The sequence below is a fragment of the Cydia splendana genome, chromosome 1, assembly GCF_910591565.1.
Source record: "Cydia splendana chromosome 1, ilCydSple1.2, whole genome shotgun sequence".
Lineage (NCBI taxonomy): Eukaryota > Metazoa > Arthropoda > Insecta > Lepidoptera > Tortricidae > Cydia > Cydia splendana.
Window position 1 is genome coordinate 23,999,087 of NC_085960.1, and position 20,599 is coordinate 24,019,685.

A 20,599-nucleotide genomic window follows, 5' to 3' on the forward strand; every position below is an offset into this window, starting at 1 on the left:
AAATGTCAAATTTGACAGGTTAGATCTTAAGCACATCGTTATCGTATCTTGGTGATGTCTAAAACATGTCTAATAGATGTCTATTTCAAAATCCGAATCGGGCCGTGAGTCTTAATTTGAGTTGTTTTATGTGTGTACAAATAAATGTACGAAGATAAAGGAAATTTTATTAGCATTATTTTTTTAAGAAAGTTTTGTTGACAACACAACTGTTCATAATCCATTCATTTGTTCTTTTTTTTAACCTTTCGCGATATAGTAGGTATGTATATATGTATATTTCAGAAAGCCTTTTTGGCGAAAGGGCTTTCATTTCTAGATAATTATACATAGTTTTAAAAACATAAAGCCCCTCTATGTACATTGCCAATACCCACTCCTCTGCATCAGTACAAGTACAATATAAACACTACAACCTGTAATCTCAAAAAGATAGGTGATAGATTAATTGGTATTTATTAAATAATCGGAATTGGAACTACTTCATGTACGTAGGTACTTAAACCAAAATAAATAGTACCTAATTACTAAAAATGTCGATGATATTATGCATCAAACATGTGAACAAAATGAGCTGAAGGCAATATCAGAACAGAATATAACAACAAATCTCAGTAAGAGCAGCTAATGCATGTGAATATGGAGAAAGTTTCCGAGCCGCCATTCGCAGCGCAATCTCAAATTAAATCTACGTCGGCTCTCAGGCTACCAGACAGCTCCACTGTCGCCCCGCAAGAAATGACGTATTAACCCTAATAATTCCTATATTCATACTCTCTTTGGGTTCAGCACGCCATCACCCGCTGAGAGAATATAGTTTATTAATAATACGGATCAAGAGTATACAGGAAAATGGATCAAGGGTGACGGAAGATCACGTTACTGCGCATTGTAAAAGCAGAATCAAAGGGATGCTAATGCTTTTCATTTATCCTATTCAAGAAATAAGTAGAACTTGCAGATACATCTACACTCCTACAAGTACCTACGGTCGAAATTTCTTTCAGAAATGCTTCTAGTTATTTAATTTAAAACTATAAGTAGGTAGTTAATTTATATCATTGTTACCAATGTTTGTACATATGCAATGAAAAATATATAGTTAATTAGCTTTTGTAAGAATGCAACTGTGTTACGCAATTAGGGACCCTAATGAATCCTAATGAATGAGCCTTGGGACTCTTTTGCGAACTCGGTTCTTCGAATCGTTGACAATTTATAATTTGCGACATTAAAACTCTCGCGTTGAAAAACTTGAAAATAAAGTCATGATAATAAGGCTACTAAGTTTATACGATATAATTGCAAACGCTGTAATAGCGGCCAGCAATTATATATTATTGGGGGTAGAGTACGAATATTACATGCCAGTTGGCAAACTATAGAGACATTTTCCGAAGTTAAACTTTTCTCGCTGGAATTTTCATTCCCTTACCACATATATGTAGTAGGTACCATAATCAATACGACTGCAAAAAGTTCCTAAACCGAAATTGAAAGTCTTTTAATTGAATGGATTGTTTGGTTTTGGCCATAATTTTATAAACTCAGATTTTTATTTGCATGAATACTTAAACAGGTCGGGGGTTAGAGAAAATGTTTTGGTAAAGTAATTAACATAATGATTAGCATTCCGAGTATGACTGACCTCCAGAATTAAAACTGCAAAAGTATTTTATACAAATTTTATTACTCCTTTAATTCATTCAAATAGCACCAGTCTAGCCCAGCAAAATTAATAACAAACTGGTTTCGTTAAAAATAACAATAACATAATTTATTTGCGTACATAATGAATCGTTCTGCGTTTATAAATAATTTTAGAATTAAACAAAATTCGAATGACTTTGATGAACTAAACGAGGCTTAAAATTACAAATGATATATCGGCACTACTTTGAAAAAGTCTCGTATCTCACACTGCTACTCAAAGTTTAAGGCAGAAACTCTGTATGCATCCCGTACATAGATACCACAGTGTTTCTTTTGATTGACAGAACAAGATACGAGTTTTTTTTTTTCAAAGTAGTGACCTGACGATTTATAAGTTGAGCCACAGAGCGAAACGAGTAGGTAATCATTCTTATGTACCTACGTACGAAGTTAAATAACACTTTCTTTATTGCGTTTTCAATAAGTTCCTTCTAAAACAAAAAGTATAAGTAACGTTTTATTATTTATTTTGGCACTTGGATACAGTATAGTAACAAAACAAAATTACACACTCGTCCACGGTCTAGGACAATATTTTGTTAATAAACATGGGTGGGTAGGTATCATTTTCGTAATTTTTCCTGGCATATCAAAAGTTTACAACTAAGCTGTACCTACTTATTGTTACGTGTATATACTTAAATGTCAGACTACACAAAAGTTCGCTAAACATAGCGGACTTTCATACAGCCTGCTGTACGACTAGTTCACACATTATTTCCTCTCGAAATTGTCAGGCAAATAATTGTCTTTGCCTGGAATGCCTGTGCCGCCGGAGTCTCCCAGCCACGGGTACCTGGAAATTTAATTAATATTCTCAATGACGTTATGTTCGCATTTCAAAACCGTAAAAACTGGAAGTATTAATATTAACTGCGAGTTGCATTTGTTGCTTTTAACACTTTGTTGCTTTTGAAAAAAAAGGGTTTATGTTAAGACAATATAAAAAGTTGTTATTTTAGTTAAGGATCTGAAATAGACTACCTATTTTAGCAAATAGCACCTATAGCTCCCACCTATTTAATGTGTTATTCAACCACCTTCGGGAGGCTTTTACCTAATTGTGATACATATTGTATATCAAAAGTTGTAATTCATTCTTTATTCTATTAATTGCTTAATCTTACAAAAATTTAATGCTTATTGATTTCTGACGATCACAATATAGATTCTTATACATTGACATAATTGTAATTTGTACTGTAATCATATGTTGTGAAATAAATAAATCTAATCTAATCTAAATAACACGTTTCATTTAAAAGCATGTCAAAACCTCATAAAAATAAAGCCCAAAAACTTGCTGACAATAAAATCTTATTAATTAATAAAAAAACTACACAAACAGCTAATATTACATTGGATTAGATTTTGAAATGATTATTTCACTGTCTCTTTAAACTTATTTGGAATCGTAATATTGTTCAAATTATGGAAATAAAAGGACTGTCAGTACCAATTAACTCAATTTTACTCGTATTTGCTTTGAACCGGTTTTATTTAATATACTTTTCTATTGTACTTCTATGAAAATTTTGAAATAAAGTGAATCATGTTAATTACGTAGGTATATAAACACAACACATTTACACAAACAACCCGTCTCGAATTTCAATGTCTAATTTAACTAATACGCAAATGTTTTTTATTTTATTTAAATCAACGCTGTTTTTTACATTTTAGTTTTATATCTATGATTAAATAATCCCACAAAATCATCTCACCTCACAAATCTGAATCCCTTACAAAATTCATCCTCTATCTCTTCTTCTCTTCTAATACAGGGTGAAACCACAGAATAAATAATAGTACTAGGTACAGAAGACTCACTCTCTAACAAAACGCGTCTGTTACGATCAGGACAGATATGGCCGCTAGGTGGCGACAGCGCCACGCGCGGCTTATGGCTATCCACCAAAATTGGTGTGGAATGGATGTACTTTTAGCTACCTGTAGCAAAGCGACGAAATCGCGGAGTGAGCCACGCCTGGTGAAACTAGAGATTTACTTAACTATATTTATTAATTATAGGTAGCAGTGGCGGCGCGTCAAACGTATCCATAGGCAAGCCGGGGCTAATTTGGCTTACATATTTCTTTTACAACTCTGCTCAAACGTCCAAAAACAGGCAAGCCGATGGGAATCGGCTTTTATGGACGCGCCGCCACTGATAGGTAGGTACCTACAGCATCTACCGTGTAGCGTTATTTAATAAGTTTTCTAAAAGTTTTTACTAAACGATATTCGATTATACTATGTAAATACGTAATTTTATTTTTTGTAGGTATCATTATTAATCTGCCCATACGCATAAAAATACCTACATAATATATGTATCCGTTATAAAAGAATTTTAAATGTTTTTGGATCGAATGTCATTCACAAAAACGTAGGTATTGTACCACGTTATTTCCTTAGAACTATTTTAGCAGCTTCCATTCTTTCTTTATATTTCAACCTACGCCGCTTGTTTTACACGAAGTTTACAATTTTGTTCGTGTCAAAATTTTAAAATAGTTTTAACGAAATTAGAATTATGTTCATGTTCATATACCTAAAACGGTTACATGGTTCAAAATTAATATAAAGGTTATCTAAAACAGTGTGTGTGACTGTGATTCAGCATATGGAAGTCTACTTTACAGGTCCCACGCAGGTACGTTCTTCTGGGTTAAGACAAGCACAATGAGCAGAAGTTTCCTAACAATTTGGCAACACAAATTTAGGTTTCATATTAAGTCAATGTATTCGCCGAACGAAGTCTTAAAAGTAACCAGGAGCATAAAAGCGTATTTGTTATTTTTTTAATATTTCACAATGCTTTGAGTATAGTTGCAATGATTTTAATGAAACGTAAGTATGACACGAAAGATAAAGTAGTTTTTTTTCCTATATTTGGTAAAAATTGCAGACATTTAATTATCATACTACCTCTAAATATTTTTTCTTAATATCTTATTGATCAAAAATTTGCTATACTTACTGATAGAAGAATCGTTGGTTATAATAACTAATAAAAAGGAAAAAGCTAAAGCTACCACTTATTTCAGGCGGTTGGTAAAGAAAAAAGTTGAAGCGGGAAAATTTTCTAGTAGAAGGTAGCTAAGTTTTGAGACTAAAACTATTACACATTTTTACTTACCTACTTGACAAAACACGTTCATGCAGCCAAGTCTTCTACCAGTCAATAGCTGACCATAATAACTTCTGACCTACCTCCTCAGTTAAACGGTAAATCTATTATATTATCAAAGAGTATTTCACATGAAGATTACACCTAATTCACCTAGAGTTAGACCAAGATATGTTAGCAACGATTTGGATAGCACACGCAGTGCAAGTGTTATTTATACGTCATAATTTCATAAAAGGTTGACATTTAAAATAACACTTGCACCGCGTGTGCTATCAAAATCGTTGCAGACTCATCTTGCTCTAACTCTATTTCATTTAACTAACTATAGGTATGTTTAGAAACTATTATGTGCGCTTTGCTTGTGACCAATAACTACATTTGAAACTAATTCATAGTTAGAGAACACAATACGTAGGTACGAGTATGAGTTCTCTAACTGTTGAAGTAACCGCGTATATTCCAAGCGCGGGCGTATCATTTAGAATTATTTGTTTATTCTCAGACATGACTAGGTAGATACTTACTGGTTAGGACATTCTCTGCAGGTCTCCATGTAGCGGGTGTCTGTGAAGTTGACGTCGGGGGGCTTGAAAGACAGCGCGCACTTGTTGGGCAGGTTGCAGGGCGCGCTCGGCAGCTCCTTGTCGCATCGCCACGCCTCGTACTTGTTGTTCATGTGCTTGTTGGTTTGTGGGTCCGTTATCCAGGTGAGTGCTTGCGTCATTGTTAGGAACCATACGTCGGGACTGGGAATATAATTATATAAAAAATTGTGAACAACTTGTCAAAACAGTGTTGACGTACTACATTGGAAAATAGGAATACATTTAAGTGACGTAGAAATGAGGTTGTACTGTCGACGACAAAGATATGTTTACATTTTTCACCTTATTACAAATGCATAAGGCGCAAAAGTGTAAACATATCTTTGACGTCGACTGTACCTACACATAGGTTTAAAACACCCATCCGTCTCCATCTATCTCGTCAGAAATGGGTGCCTTTTATCCCCTGGTTAACAATCTTTTTTTTAACGGAAGAATAAAATACATATATTACTTAGTCAATACTTACAGATTATTAGCCCAATGGAGAAACTTATGTAATCCTTGCTCTAATGCCTTAATTTGGAACCAATTTGTATGGAAAGGCATCATGTACGGCGCTCGATTCTGTTCGTAGTGTCTGTTAAAATCTTCTTGTAGCCATTCTAGTACCTAAAAATAATACAATGTGTTATTTTATTTCAAAGGTGAAAAAAGTTTACTCTATTAGCCCATAATGTCTTGAATCATTCACATTTTGATTCATACTTAGGTATATGAATGTTAGCTACGCAGTTTCTATTTGTGGAAACTTGTAATTGGCTTACTGTTTCTATGTTATTACCTAACTTGTTACTCTAGCTGTAAGTTTTCCTAACAAATAAAATAAAATAATAAAAATAAATAAATAAATTACTATATAATAGCAAAGTTATTCTTACATCCTCAGAGTCGTGGTTGTGGAGAACGCATTGATCCAAATATGGGCAGTGCCCGCCCTCAAACGATGCCACGTAGTGGGCGTTGAACGGGATCTCCCACAGCCCTGCGAACCAAAACATACCTTATCCTATTGACATAACGTTCACCATTCATAGACTTGTTGAAAAATAACTTAACTTAGAAATGAACAAAATCAAAAAGGTAAATTGGCTCCGTTTTATTCACAAAGCCTGGAATTCGGCCTTAAATTAAATTAAGTACCTTTTTGTTTCTAGACAATGTTAATAAAGAATTTAAAAGTGTATTTGTTTTCCAAAAAAATGCAAATATAAAATGTAGGCACCTAAGTAGTTAGTAGGTATGTATTAGTGTACTACATAATATATACATATTAAAAATAAGTAAATTGTAAATATGTTTTTCTTTTATGTTTTCCGGACCTTTGGGAGGCGCGCGCGGAGCCGAAGCCAACACGTAGAAGTACACCGAGCGGATGCTGCCCTTACCCGTGTCATGGGACGCACGCAGAGGCAGCACCCGCCAGGGTGTAAAGGCTATTGAGAGTTGATGGAATCTAAAATGAACTAGGTTATTGGGTGAAAGCGATGGACTAAGTACTGAGCTATGGGGTAAAAAACCGGACGCCTGCCTAATAAAACGGTATGCAATTTTATTTCCGGCAGACGGTGACTCGCCCTCACAAGATGGGCCCCCACAAAAAGCGACATCTAGGATGGCTCAAGGGCAACACCGCTGTGAGCGGCTCAGGGATGTCGAGAGGTGTACGCCGCTTTCTACCCAGTGGCTGTTAACAGCCACTGTGCCAACTCGCGTCTTATGCATATTTCACTTCCACCCCTGGAGCTTATAGCTCTAACGACTCCACTCTGGCCGGCCGGCTAAGGCAAACCAGAGGCAAAGAATCCTGTCCCACCCACCCTCCTTGCGGGTAACAGAACTCCCCAGGAGCACTCGGGTACGTGAGGGCGCTAATCCCCAACAGCTCGCCACAAGCTGCCCTGCGTTGACTGATTGCACTGGTAAAACTGGTATAATTATTACAGAACGGGTTTTAGGTTAGGTAGTTTTAAGTATGTGCAATGTGTACTTTAGGTTTCTTTATTGTAATAATAGTATAAAATGTAAGGATATATTAAAACTGTATCTTTAGTTGTTATTTGACTTATGACATGATAACATATTTATTATTATTTACATTTAAAATTTTTCCATATCAATATACCTAGGTACTAATGTTTTTACAGGGGTCCCTTTGTTTCCCATAAAGTTTTAAGTCATAATGTATTGTTTGTCATATTATCGTTAGTCATAAAACTGAAACCGTTAACTTTTCATGATTTTCGTAAGGTTATTCTATAGATAGGTTAGGTTAGGTTAGGTTAGGTTTGTTTTATGGCAATCCTGAAAAGTTACGCGCTTCTGAGAAAAACCAATTATGACTAACGAAAATTCGGACAAACAATATATTATAACTTAAAACTATTTGGGAAACAATAGAGACCCGTTTTTACACCTACATAACACATTTATTTGAAGTTATAGAAATATAACTAGAGTATTTAAATTAAAAAATATCTTATTTATTTATTTCTTCAATCGCTTTCGGCCTTTCGGGCTATTCGGCCTTACCACAACTGGCTTAGCAGTGTCAAACTGACATATATTATATTCGCTAACGTTTGCGTAACTTACTTTCATCTCGCTCACACTAACATGCCAGTACGAGCGAGATGCATAGAAAGGAAGTTACGCTCACGCTAGCGAATTTGACAGTGTCAAACTGGTGGTAGCCGTTCAATAGGTACCTACCTATATATCATTTTCACTAAAAACATTTTAAAAATGTCCTTGCAAGAGGGGTAAATTGTGCTAACCTAACCTAACCCCCCCTGGTTAGCGAAATTTTGTAAACAAGGTCTATAATTCACGACAGCCGCAGGCTATGTTCTAATGTCGCCACAATTAGTTTTCACGTATTTTGCTGACGCAGACATATACGCCGGAATTGACACGATACCTCGCTACAATGAAAATTGATTGACGTTGCCCTGAAGCAGCACAACAGCGCCTGGATATGACATGCGCAGACTCGCAGAGTCAGTCATGAGCCTGCAATATCTCTATCCTCCTAAAGCCCAGCCATACAAATGAAAGACCCAAAATGTGTCACTGAAATAAGAACCTAGAGAGCAGGGAATAAAGTTGATTTTTATTTGTTGGAAAATTTTACGAAATAAAAGAAATGCGACTTTGTTCCAATTAAGTAAATATGGTTTAAAATTCATCGAACTGAAGGAGTATAGGTAGGACATTGGACCTTAGGAGGCTATAATATTATTTTACATGTACTTTTGGTACTATTTACTTAGGTACCTACCTACATTATGTTTTTATTTTGGGGTTAGTCGCACACGTAGTGCAAGTGTTATTTATACGTCATAATGTCATAGAAGTTTAACGTTTAAAATAACACCTGCACTGCGTGTGCTAACAAAATCGTTGCAGACTTTTCTTGGTTCAACTCTATCCTACCTATATAATTAAGATATCTTTTTGCATAGTAGCGTATTCCTATGGTAACATTAAGAAAACAAACGCAAAGCAACTATGGCTTTACATAGTCTGAGCATAATTATTATTAGATATGTACTATAGAGATAGGCGAGTAGGCTACTTGCGTACCAGGGAAAGTCTTAGTGGGGCAGGTTCCGGACTTGCACTCGTGCGGGATCTTGTAGTCGAGCGTGTAAGGCCACACCGGCACCGGCGACGGTGGCACGCCGACCGAGCTGTCGTACACGAACCCAAAGTCTTCTAACACCTGCAAATTTAATAAGCGTAAATACAAACCAAACTTCCAAATACGATTATTTGTGTCGTTTTACATCAAAGGGTACCTATTTGTCGCTTACCATAAGGACGACGTTTGCTTGTATCTTTATACGAATAGCTTGTCAAAGCGTTCTTATGGCAAGCGACGAAGTGGTACCTTTTGCTTGAAAATGACACATTTTACTATGATGTTACGATATTTGTTCGTTTGTCTCGAAGTTAACTCTGCCTAGGTCCATTTTTTCCACATTGGATTGGTAAAGTTTTATTATCCTATATTTTTAGTACCTCCCCTTCACGTAAAATGGGTTTTTTTCGCTTGTACGTTTTTTGATAAAGTAAATATTATAGGAAATTAATCGCTCTGAAAGAAATAAAATATGAGTCCCACACCTCTAAACTGAACTATGGGTCCAAAAAATATAAGAATAAATGTCTCCGATCTAAATGGTTTAGATTTCACACTCATATCCATGCCTTTGCTATGGGCACGAACACTAAAGTGATGTTAGATGTAGCAAAATATTTTATCGACAAAAAATATATTGATATTATTGTCAAAAAAATTACTGGATTTTAAAACAAATTAAAACGTGGACGTATTATTACATATATTATTATATTTATATTTTAAAATTGATTTCATAGTACATATGAATTATTTTTATTGAAATTACATCGGTATATTTTTATTATCTTAAGAGGCTCGATATCAAACATGATATCGAACCTCTTTATTGTAATCGAGGATTTTTCAGTGAGCGCATCTACTTATAAATTTATATCGACATCAAATCCCTAGAACGTGCCCCGAGCCGAGTTAGCACACGTATGCTCATATCTCGTGTCCGTGTTTAGCCGTTGACAGTCCTTTGCGTAAGACGAACCTGGAAAAAGATTATAAAACCTATTTGCTCTCTCTAACACCGTCTACAGACACAATTTGAGTAGTTTTGGGGTTTCATTAAATATTCAGAGTGGAAATTATCTTAATAGGTACACAACATCCGAGTGAAACCTAACAAAGTTTCTTTTAAAATTAATCAAACCGAAATTAAAGTAAAGCCTTTCATAGATCCCGAGTGAAGAAGCATTACAAAAGTTATGCTCAATTGTTTTTCATTTTCAGAAATGTGGAAACTAAGCAGTGATGAAAACAATTGAAGCCCTAAAGTTGTTGCTCGGTTTGGCAGGCAGCGATAAGGCCTTGTGCGGGCCTGGTTTTAGTTCTACGCTTTCAGATGAACACATGACTAAGCGGGCACGAAATACTCCCAGCAAAATCAGCCAGGCTTAAACAATTCATACGGGTACTTTGAGTACAGACCGTAGACACAATGATAAACCTATATTACCCATCTGCACGGCTTCATTTTAATAAAATTTACTCTGCTTTGTTTCGTTCGATTTAAATATAAAAAATAAACAATTCGATTTACTTCACTACGGATTTGAATAGTGCAAATTTTGAATGGACGACTATATATACCTAGGTAACTATGTATCTACCTCTTTAGTATTTTTCACAAAACTTGGGTACGGTGACAGCTGCCACCTCAATATATATTTTGCATTTTAAGGTTATAAATTATATGGAGATGACAGATATCACCGTATCCAATCTATGTGAAAGTTATTTATATAACGGACGGGACGTTCACAACGATTGATTTTTGAATCACACTGACAAAACCGACGTAAATTAACGAACTTGTGGCTACCGGGCCAAATCAGCTTTGATTGACCTTAGAAACAATTGTGCCAATCGGCATCGCCTGAGACAAAAGTGTATACTCGCTGCACTTACTTAGCCTACGAATACAAGTTCGAAAAAATAATACATTTTGAAAGACTTTATCTCGGAAAATATTAGAAGTACAGAGACAATTCTAGTGTCTTATTGTAGCAAATTTAGTCTACTTTAAAAACGCCCTAGGAAGTTACTATCAAAAACTAGTACTTTAGGGTTATAATCGCCCAAATCTAAAAAAATTGCGGTTTATTCGATTTTTGACAAAGTTGCGTTCGGCGCTCGAGGTCACAAACTTGGATTATTCATTGGGCCAACATCATAAACAAGTCTGCAAAAAATCAGAACTACCGGATTTCACGCAAACGCAAAATGTATAATTTTACTGTATTATCTGTTGAAGGACGCATAACTTATCCTTATTACGTGTGGATTTCTAACAGGCTGTCAAATATAAACAATGAAGTTACTGTCATAATTCGACATTTTATAAAGAATTATCTGGCTGAAGTGCCTTTGCGTAGACTAATTACAATTCTCAGTGTTCGATTTGTGATATAAGAATTCTTTGTATTCCAACAGCATTGCCCCAAGTAGTTACGGCATAATTCAGATGAGCGTGAACCAGTGCGTAGTAATCCGGTAATATGAAAGTTGGCCACACACTAGGGTATGCTTGCACAGTTTTGCCAACTGCATAGGTAAAACGTGCAGTTGAAATTTAGATTACAGTTAAAACTGCGCTGGCATACCCTAGTGTGTATGGCCAGCCAAGAATAAGACAATGTACTGACCTTGAACTGTGTGTTCCGTCCGGGCTTGAGGAAGGGCGCGCGGGCACCGATGACGTCACCACGGGAGACGTTCGCGAACTTGTTCAGGATCTCGCGCATGCCGATCATCTCGCCCGCCCACTCCTCGTAGCCCTTGTCCTGCAGGCCCTGCTGCTGGGATATGGTGCCCGTGGCGATCTGTAAAAGATACTTTCAATAAGAACACTATATCCACATAAAGTTAGGTTGCTTAAATAATTTTGGGATAGCAAACATACAATTTTTAAATATGTATTTGACAAAAAGTTTTTTGTTTAATTTATTTTATTTTAGCGTAGTGGCCCCTAAATATGAACAAACACCAGAATAGTGAATAGATTCAGGCGTTACTTTGCGGAAATCCATATTAATTAAAACCAAAATATTACTTTGCTAATCCGCGAAAAGATAACGTGCTAGTTAATCAGTGCTAACCCGATACCCGTTACCTGTTATTTATTTTTGCGGTGGGAGGGTGGGAACATTAATTGCATGTAAAAAATAAGCTTAATACTTACTTAAGTATAACGGGTTAGCACTGATTGTCTAGGACGGTATCTTTTCGCGGATTAGCATAGTAATATTTTGGTTTTAATTAAACCCCAGAAGATGAATGGATGGGGCTTTAAAATCAAAATAATTATATCTTGACGAACTTTAAACACTAAGGAGTATTTTTTACTAAACCTGGAACTCTTCCCCGAGGCTTAATATTATACTTCAGTTATAAGAAAATAAATCCACGTACGCGGTTGCGAGCGATCGCCATACTCGTACATATCGCTTCGCGCCAAAAACACCATTTGTATGGAAATCAATAAATTATAGTTAAAAATCCTCCCGTTATTCCGCATAACTATGATATTAAGTACTTACTTCATGTCCTTCGTGAGCTAAAGCCTGGACCATTGCGTAGTTGCTGAAAAATACAAAATTATTAATATCAATAATTTAAATTTTGAAACAGTGTTTTGTACTATGGACCTAACATTTTTGCGTTAGTATTATATAAATGTCGCTTTTATTCAGCGTTTACGTCTCTAACTAACTGAATTATATTTGCAGTTTTGTTCATGCCCAAAATGTATTGTAAGTACAGGTAATTTTAGTTTTTCTCCCATTTAAGGTGCAGTACTTTATAGGTTCTGCTATCGGACTTTTTAAAAAGTCGTAGCGCTGTTTTGGATCACAATATGGCTGCCATAAATTTATTAGCAATCTTGAGGCGTTTCTCGAGGGACTGTATCAATTCGAATCCTGAGCTTTTGACTTTCGCTCGATAGAAAAAAATCAAAAACAATTATGCACATAATTGCTCCTAAAAATCGGCAATATCATGTTTGAGGAAACGTATTTTTTTATTATATAAACGTACAAAAAATTTAAATTAAAAAACATGATATTCGCACTCCCGGGCACGCACTTCCATCCCGCTCACCCTTACGCTCAGTGAGAGTGAGAGAATAACAGGAATTTACTGGGCGCTTCCTCGCTTTCCTGGTTTCATGTTGTGTTAATTTTGTGTGCAAGTACATACCTACATATCTTATTTCTCCCTATCTTTACTAACAGGTTACTACCTACTTGTAAATATCCTCTGGCGGAAAAACACTCATTAACTATATTTAAACTTACGCTCAGCTCTCCTCACAGTTATAATGGTATGCCCAACAGTATTACTTTCATGCATAACATTAGAGACTTTTCTACGAGCCTTCCCGTTACGTTGCTTTAATCATTTTCCATGCGGGCACTTTATTACGTGGATGCGCCTCGGACACTGTAGACGAAATTGCTTCCCTAATACACTTTTCGTTGCTGACAGACTTTAAAAAGGTTATTTTAAGACATACTGCAACGTCTTTACTCTAGTTTACACAAAGCTAGGATGCAACTAACGCCTCGTTAAAGTAAAATTGTCGGAAGGCCCTGGAAAACCACTCTTATTATGGTCGACGTTGGTAAAATGCTCTCTATAGTTGCGAAATCGTTACTGTTGAAAATCGTTAGCAGCTGACTAACCGTGGACATTCTGTGAAAATAGATTCTCTATTTTGTTGTTCGAGTTCGGTCTATAATACCTACACTCACGAGCAAAGCAAACGGTGTCATTGTTGTTCATCTTCTATATATAGGTACGAGTAGGTATTTGTTCAGTCTTTAAATAGTAGATTGTACAACAAGGGCATAAAGTGACCCATTTTTACCCGAGGCAATTTTTTGGTCTGAGCGAAGCGAAAACCAAAATAGTAGACGAGGGTAAAAATGGACATTTATGCCCTTGTTGTACACTCTGCTTTTCACTTCGATTGCGAGGAAAATAAATTATATTTTTCACGGCAATTTACACCACGAAATTGTCGTAAAGCGAAAGAACATAATACATAACCAATTCCCGCCAACTAACTTTTTAATTATTTTTTTAAATTTTCAACATGTGATCAGAGTTTCAGACGATTGGTTTTCTGCCAAGTCAAACATTTTGGAGCATTTTTGAACGATAATCGACTCGTATTTTATGTGATTTACTAAATTTAATGACAGAAAATACGAATTTCTAATAAATTATATCAAAAATAAAATAATATAACAAGTTTTGTCATCTACACAATTTTATTGCTCAGTAACATTGTGCAATATGTTTTAACTGTTTGGCTGTTGAGACCGATTACCTTAGTCTTAGAAGAAAATTTTACTTTTATGCTCTAAAGCATAAAATGCGATTTTATGTCGTCTACGGACGACATAAAGGTGCACTTTTTGAGGATGAGATGTGAAAAATGTATTTTTAATGCTCACGCAAAAAGAGGGGTGTATATTTGACGCCAATGACTGTCTATCTGTGGCATCGTAGTACTCCAACGAATGGACCGATTTCGATGCGGTTTTCTTAAGGTGAAAGAGAGTTTCCTTGCGGTGATTCTTATGTATGTTTAACAGAAATCCATCTAATAGTTTGGTAAATTAAAGCTCTTTTCCAAAATGATGTAGGGCATTTTTGACATATAGTGCAAGAGGTTTCTTTTATTATTTTTATTTAATAGTTCTACATTATGAAATGCTGTGCGGGAAGCCTCATTACGAAGTACAAACACTAGTGTTGGCATTATTAATTCTTATTAAATTTGATATTGGCGTTATAACCTACAATATACATAATACATATATCTGTCATCAAATAAAAAGGAACTATTTCCTTGAGTGTAACATTAGATAGGTACCTACCTACATAACTAAAACAGGCTTGAGTGTAAAATTAAAAATCAGTGTAATTCTGTTTTATTTGTCTGCTTCTGAGAAGAGAACCTATGCAATTTGATTTAAGCTCCCATTCTGTACGTTTCTGTACCTACTGTAAATTATAAATTCCTTTAAAATATTGTATGTATACGCCATAGGTGTAAGAATAAAATAAGCTATGTATGTAAAACCTACGTAGAATATTAGTATTTAATATTGCCGATTTTTGAATATTAGAACAATATTTTTGCCGTATTAGATAAGACCAAATAAGGCACAACTTTATAAAAACCGACCCAGATGGAGGGGGTGGAGAGATGGAATTTTGGAATTTCGTTAGTTTCTACTACAGTAAGACCGACAAAAGCAGGGACGGTGGGGACGGGGTGATGAAGGACAATCGGTTAAATCGCTATTTCTTTTTTCTGTGTAGGTTCGTTAGTTACCTAGGTACCCTGTGTCCCTAGGAGCGGAAAATAGAAGCCCCGCCATAGCCATCAAAAGTTAAATATTATGCCAAACAAAACTATGACAATAAATTTTGTAACAAATTAAGTTGTAAACCATTTCATGCATTAATTCTGTTATTCCCTACATACAGGTATTACCGGCATGGTGGTAGGAGCCGTATCTTAAAACACGAGTCCCACAAAGTTTACCTATTCGTCTTTCGTCGCTACAAGTTGTATTACAAAATTACCTGTACTCGTGAGATAGGAAGTACGTCCCTCGAATAGGGCAGCCATTTGGGTTCTTTATGCCGTTGAAAACTTTCTTGTACAGTTCGAAGTTGTTCAAATTGACGGCGCCGTCGAACGTCAGCATTATCATTTGGGGAGTCTGGAAACAAAATACATTAGGAAACCGCTTTGTTTCCGGAGTTTACATTTTATGTCAGGGGCATTATTGTAAAACGTATCAAAGTAAGTAGGTAGGTACCTATGTACCTAGGTGGTGAGTGATGACAGTTACAGGACAGCTTAGTTACAGTAGCAGAGAATAGTGAATATCCAAGACGAACAATCTACAGCACCGCATTTCTCGCGGTCCTTTTTTTACGATTTTTTTCATTAAATCTTTAAAATACGTATAAAATCTGTCACCTAGTTACAGTAGTTCTTTACTACTTTTATGGCTTCTAAACGCAACATCGAATTTTCGTGGTCGCTTATGCGCAAAAATACAATTAAAGCAAAATAAAAGTCGCTTTTGGTACGGAACCCTAAAAATGAAGTTAAGTTGCATACCGTTTTATACTTAGCACGGACAGTACGGTAGATACGGTTTATAGCAGACACAAGACATTCGTTCCTTTTGCAAACATATACTTGCGAGACACAGTGAATACTTTGGAACTTTATATCTTCTATATAAACTTAATGACACCTGGCGGCTTAGCACGGTCGCGTTTTTATCCCTTGTCACCATGCCTGTCGCGTTCTAACAAGTATGTAAGTGCGAAAGGGACGCGCATAGTGATAGTCGATAAAAATTGAACCGTGCTGAGCCCGCAGGTGCCTTTGACGGCGACCCTTGTAAGGTTCGTCGCACTCAATATGTGTCCGAGAAAGACTGATGCTTTATTAAGTTATCAATTATCACCAGCCTTAATACCTATTATTATATGGTGACATCGAGCGGATCTGATGATTGGGACAAAAGCACAGAATAAATAATAGGTTGTAGGTATTAGTGGAGTGTGCTCAAGTCATAAAAAGGTCAACTTCGGCGTTCACTGAATAAGAGATTTCCTTTGGTAGATTTAATCTTTGTGTTCCTAAAATGTATTTAAGAAGTGGAGCCACCCAGATTTTTGATGCAGGTGGGGGGTGGGGGTGTTTTAACGGTCGGTGACGTCTGAGGTTAATATTTTTTTAAGTATAGGTTCTATGTCATGTTTAGTATCATTTTCAACTAAATCAAAGATGTAGACATAGATTTCATCTAAATCGGTTCAGCCGTTATTGATTCCCCATACAATCTTACACCTTCCTTTTCACTTTTAAGAGTTTTTTTTTTTTAATAAAAACTATCCTATGTTCTTCCCCGGGACTCAAAATATCTCTATACCAAATTTTATCTAAATCGGTTCAGCGGTTATTGGATCCCCATACAAATTTCCACCTCCCTTTTCACACCCTTAAGGGATGATTTTTGAGATTAAAAGTATGCTATGTTATTCCCTGGGACTCAAACTATCTCTGTACCAAATTTTAACTAAATTGGTTTAGCGGTTTAGGCGTGAAGAGGAATTTGAAAAAAAGTTTTTTTTTTATATGTTATGTGTTTTTACTCCGGAATGGTGTCATTATGATATCATAAATGAATTCGGCATCCCCGATTTATACGAAAACGATACCAAACTTGGCCTAGTAGCTTAAATGTCATAGATATCAAGATCAAGTTGGGAGCCCCCACCCCTCTAAAAATTTACATCAAAAATCTCGGTGGCTCCACTTCTTAAATCCATCCTTGGGTCCTGGAGCAATCCTGCCAAAGGAAATCTCTTGTTCACGCAACGCCGTATTTTAGACCCAGCACCTTCTGCTATATATGTATACTACCTACCATATAGAAAGGATACTTCCTACAAAACCGAAGTTTGACAGCGATTCAGGGATGAATCATACTATCCCTTTCTATTGTATGGCACTATCCCTTTCGGCTAATTAGGGTTGTCGAAATTCAAGTCATTATATTATCTGTGGTCGTGCACGCAAAAGGACGTCAAGTGGTGCCAAATGCTGCTGCAAGTGCTCGGAGTAATGCTGAGCCGAGTTTACCCGAAGTCAGGAGTGTCTCCCCACTAGTTTAGGGGACGTTTTATAAGATAAAAAAAGTAAATCGGTAAATAAAGGTAATTGAATAAATTTCGCGTTAGACCCGTCTATAAATGTGAGTTTTATAAGAAGTAGTGATTTTACGTTTTCCGCTAGATTAGCGAATGCTAGGTGTCGTGACAGTCGTGCCAGAAGCGACCGGGCGTCTGGCAGCTGATCATCGACGGAGGCTAGATCGCGATTATAAAAAGGGCTGTAACCTGTAATATCTGTCTGTTTCTCTACTTCTCTTTCTAACGGTAAAAAAACGCGACCCCAGAGTTCAGAAAAGGGTTCATTGAATTAAAGGTTGCAACTCCGGTGCAGCTAGGCTCTGAGCTATTATTTTTATGACTATTGCAATGATTCCAATGATACAGGGTGTGTAGTGGGTGTTAGTTTTCGATTTGTCTTTATTCGATTTGTCTTTAGGGTGGGGGCTGGGTGGGTAGTGCCAACCCTAATAATTGCTCGGAGCAATGCTGAACCGAATGGAGCCGAGTTTGCCCGAAGTCAGGAGTGCCTCCCCACTAACAGAAGGTGGCCATAGGGAACTACAAGTTGACAAAACAAAGCAACCTCTTTCATTGAGATTGACTTAGAATCGCCTCGATATATATCTGTTGAAGTATTAAAATAAAATTGAAAGTGACTGTTATGTGTGTTAATATGACTGTTAAAATAAAAGTGCCCTATTACTTGTACTCGTAATTTAAAATTTCATAACTGGTACTCACGTCTTCAAGGTCTAAGCCTCCGGGGATTAGAGTTCCGTCTTTGGAGCAGAAGCACTGCGGCAATTCGCACTGCGACGGATCGCACTTGGTGGCCAGGTCCAGGGGAGCCTCTGTTATGGGGGCTGGAGCTGCAAACACAAAAAATATATGAAATAAATATAAATATTTGTAGTTACCATCGAATAATAGGTAACTAACGTAACTAGTGTTACACCTACCCTACCAATCACAAGTAGGCAAAGCGAATTTTTTTATAGTGTTATTCGGTCTTCACGTGATTTTTTATCTAATTACAGTTTTAAAACTTTATATTAAGTCTCTTCTGCAGAAAAACATACTCTTTATTTAATATTTCATCTCCACCTACAGCTTAATTGGAAATAACATTCACGTTTGTCTATAAATGACGTGTAATAGGATACGTGTCACATTCTAACATTACATACTCGAGGCAAACGTTCGTAAACGTTAGCATCTCTATTTATGGACACCATTTAAAGCATCTACGTACTCGTTTGAGGTAAGGGTGACACGGTGTCCCTGTTTGCACTCTCAGGGGAAATGCTTCGGCAAACGAAACACTCACAAACGAAACTTTACAGAGGCACTGCAGATGTCTCATAAATACAAGCCTGCATGGGTTTCATACTAATAGCGTTATACGTGAACAACCAGCAGTTCAATTTCGAGAATAGTAAACAAGTTCCAAATGCAAAATCTATTTCGGTATCGGGTGAAATGGCCAATCATACTCATGAAAGTGGCATTTGTGTGTGGACCAGCTTATTTTAATAGAACACCTTGAAAACTATTTACTGACATACCTATGTATTTACAGTACTTTTATACTACCTATAGTGACTATCTTGGACTAAATAAGTCGAGAAGAAGTTGTTGTCGATGATTTACATTTTTGTAGTCAACAAATTATATTAGTAAATATATTTTTTCTTAAATATAAATATTAATATATTTACTGCACACGTGATTAAATAATACTATTTTTTTGCTTTAGTACTATTTTGAAACAAAATAATTTCCTCTCAGGAGATGTGAAAAGCAGTATGTGTCACATGGTGTCAAAATTATTTCCACCTTGGGCGTTAACACTTGAATCCCTAGGTCGGTAGGAAGGCTAGGTGCTTTAGGTAGGTAGGAATCATTAGGTACGCTCAGGTTTCTATTATAGAATCCTTCGCTTCGTCAGGATTCAATGTACGCCTACGCTGTTAATACAGGGTGATTGGAATTTCGCCGTATTCCTTGAAAAGGGTTATTCTATGGGTCATTTGCAATGATTTAAGTCCAGTCAACCAGGGGTCAAAACTCATTGGTTTTCAAGTTATTTGAGTTTTTAGTTTTTTGTTTAAAAAACCCGCCTTTCGACTAAAAAGTGGTAATTGTAAAAAACTACTCAAATTTGGAATTAAGAAAAGCATTCATCTAATAGCCAATAAACTACTGATTACGTGAAATAAAAAAAAATGCCAAAACTTTCGAAAATTTTCCAAAATTTTCATTTACTCAGCGGTACTGGACTCAAATGAAGGCACACCGTTTGCCTCTATTAAACCATTTGCATGTAGGCTACCCACATGCGACCGCGTGCTATGCGACTAACGGCTCGGCCACGACATCGAGCGACTTGCGACGGCGGGAGCGATAACCATAGGTTGGAGCGAAACGTCCGATCGCTGTGTCATTCTCCAACCTATGGTTATCGCTCCCGCCGTCGCAAGTCGCTCGATGTCGTGGCCGAGCCGTAAGAGCTCGAAACTGAATTGCTTAAAACAATTACTATTCGGTCATGGTAACTTGACAACTCTCGGCTCGATTCGGAAAATGAATTAGATTTCTACTAGACTTCAACAAGTTACGATACGGATATATTTAAAGATATTTGTAAGATATATATATATCGACATCAAATTTGATATATATATATATATATCAAATTTGACGTCTCCGCGATTCTGGAGGTCCTCTTGAACGATTTCGACAAGTTATGACTTAGATATCCAAGTCACATCTAGTCGATATCTAATGTAGATC

General features: G+C 36.4%; 1 protein-coding gene across 1 annotated transcript in view; it reads right to left on the reverse strand.

The window, feature by feature from the left end:
• Nucleotides 1-1,671: 1,671 nt before the first annotated feature.
• The window catches only part of LOC134792142 (chitin deacetylase 1), a 29,597-nt gene continuing 10,669 nt past the window's right edge, over nucleotides 1,672-20,599 (reverse strand). Inside the window, exons 4-12 of the mRNA XM_063763363.1 lie at nucleotides 18,548-18,675; nucleotides 15,692-15,831; nucleotides 12,628-12,670; nucleotides 11,734-11,910; nucleotides 9,040-9,178; nucleotides 6,336-6,439; nucleotides 5,924-6,066; nucleotides 5,374-5,595; nucleotides 1,672-2,509 (exon numbers count right to left, since the gene is read on the reverse strand). Coding sequence (XP_063619433.1) covers nucleotides 2,428-2,509; nucleotides 5,374-5,595; nucleotides 5,924-6,066; nucleotides 6,336-6,439; nucleotides 9,040-9,178; nucleotides 11,734-11,910; nucleotides 12,628-12,670; nucleotides 15,692-15,831; nucleotides 18,548-18,675 — 1,178 coding nt within the window. The 3' untranslated portion in view covers nucleotides 1,672-2,427. The remainder of the gene's footprint in view (nucleotides 2,510-5,373; nucleotides 5,596-5,923; nucleotides 6,067-6,335; nucleotides 6,440-9,039; nucleotides 9,179-11,733; nucleotides 11,911-12,627; nucleotides 12,671-15,691; nucleotides 15,832-18,547; nucleotides 18,676-20,599) is intronic.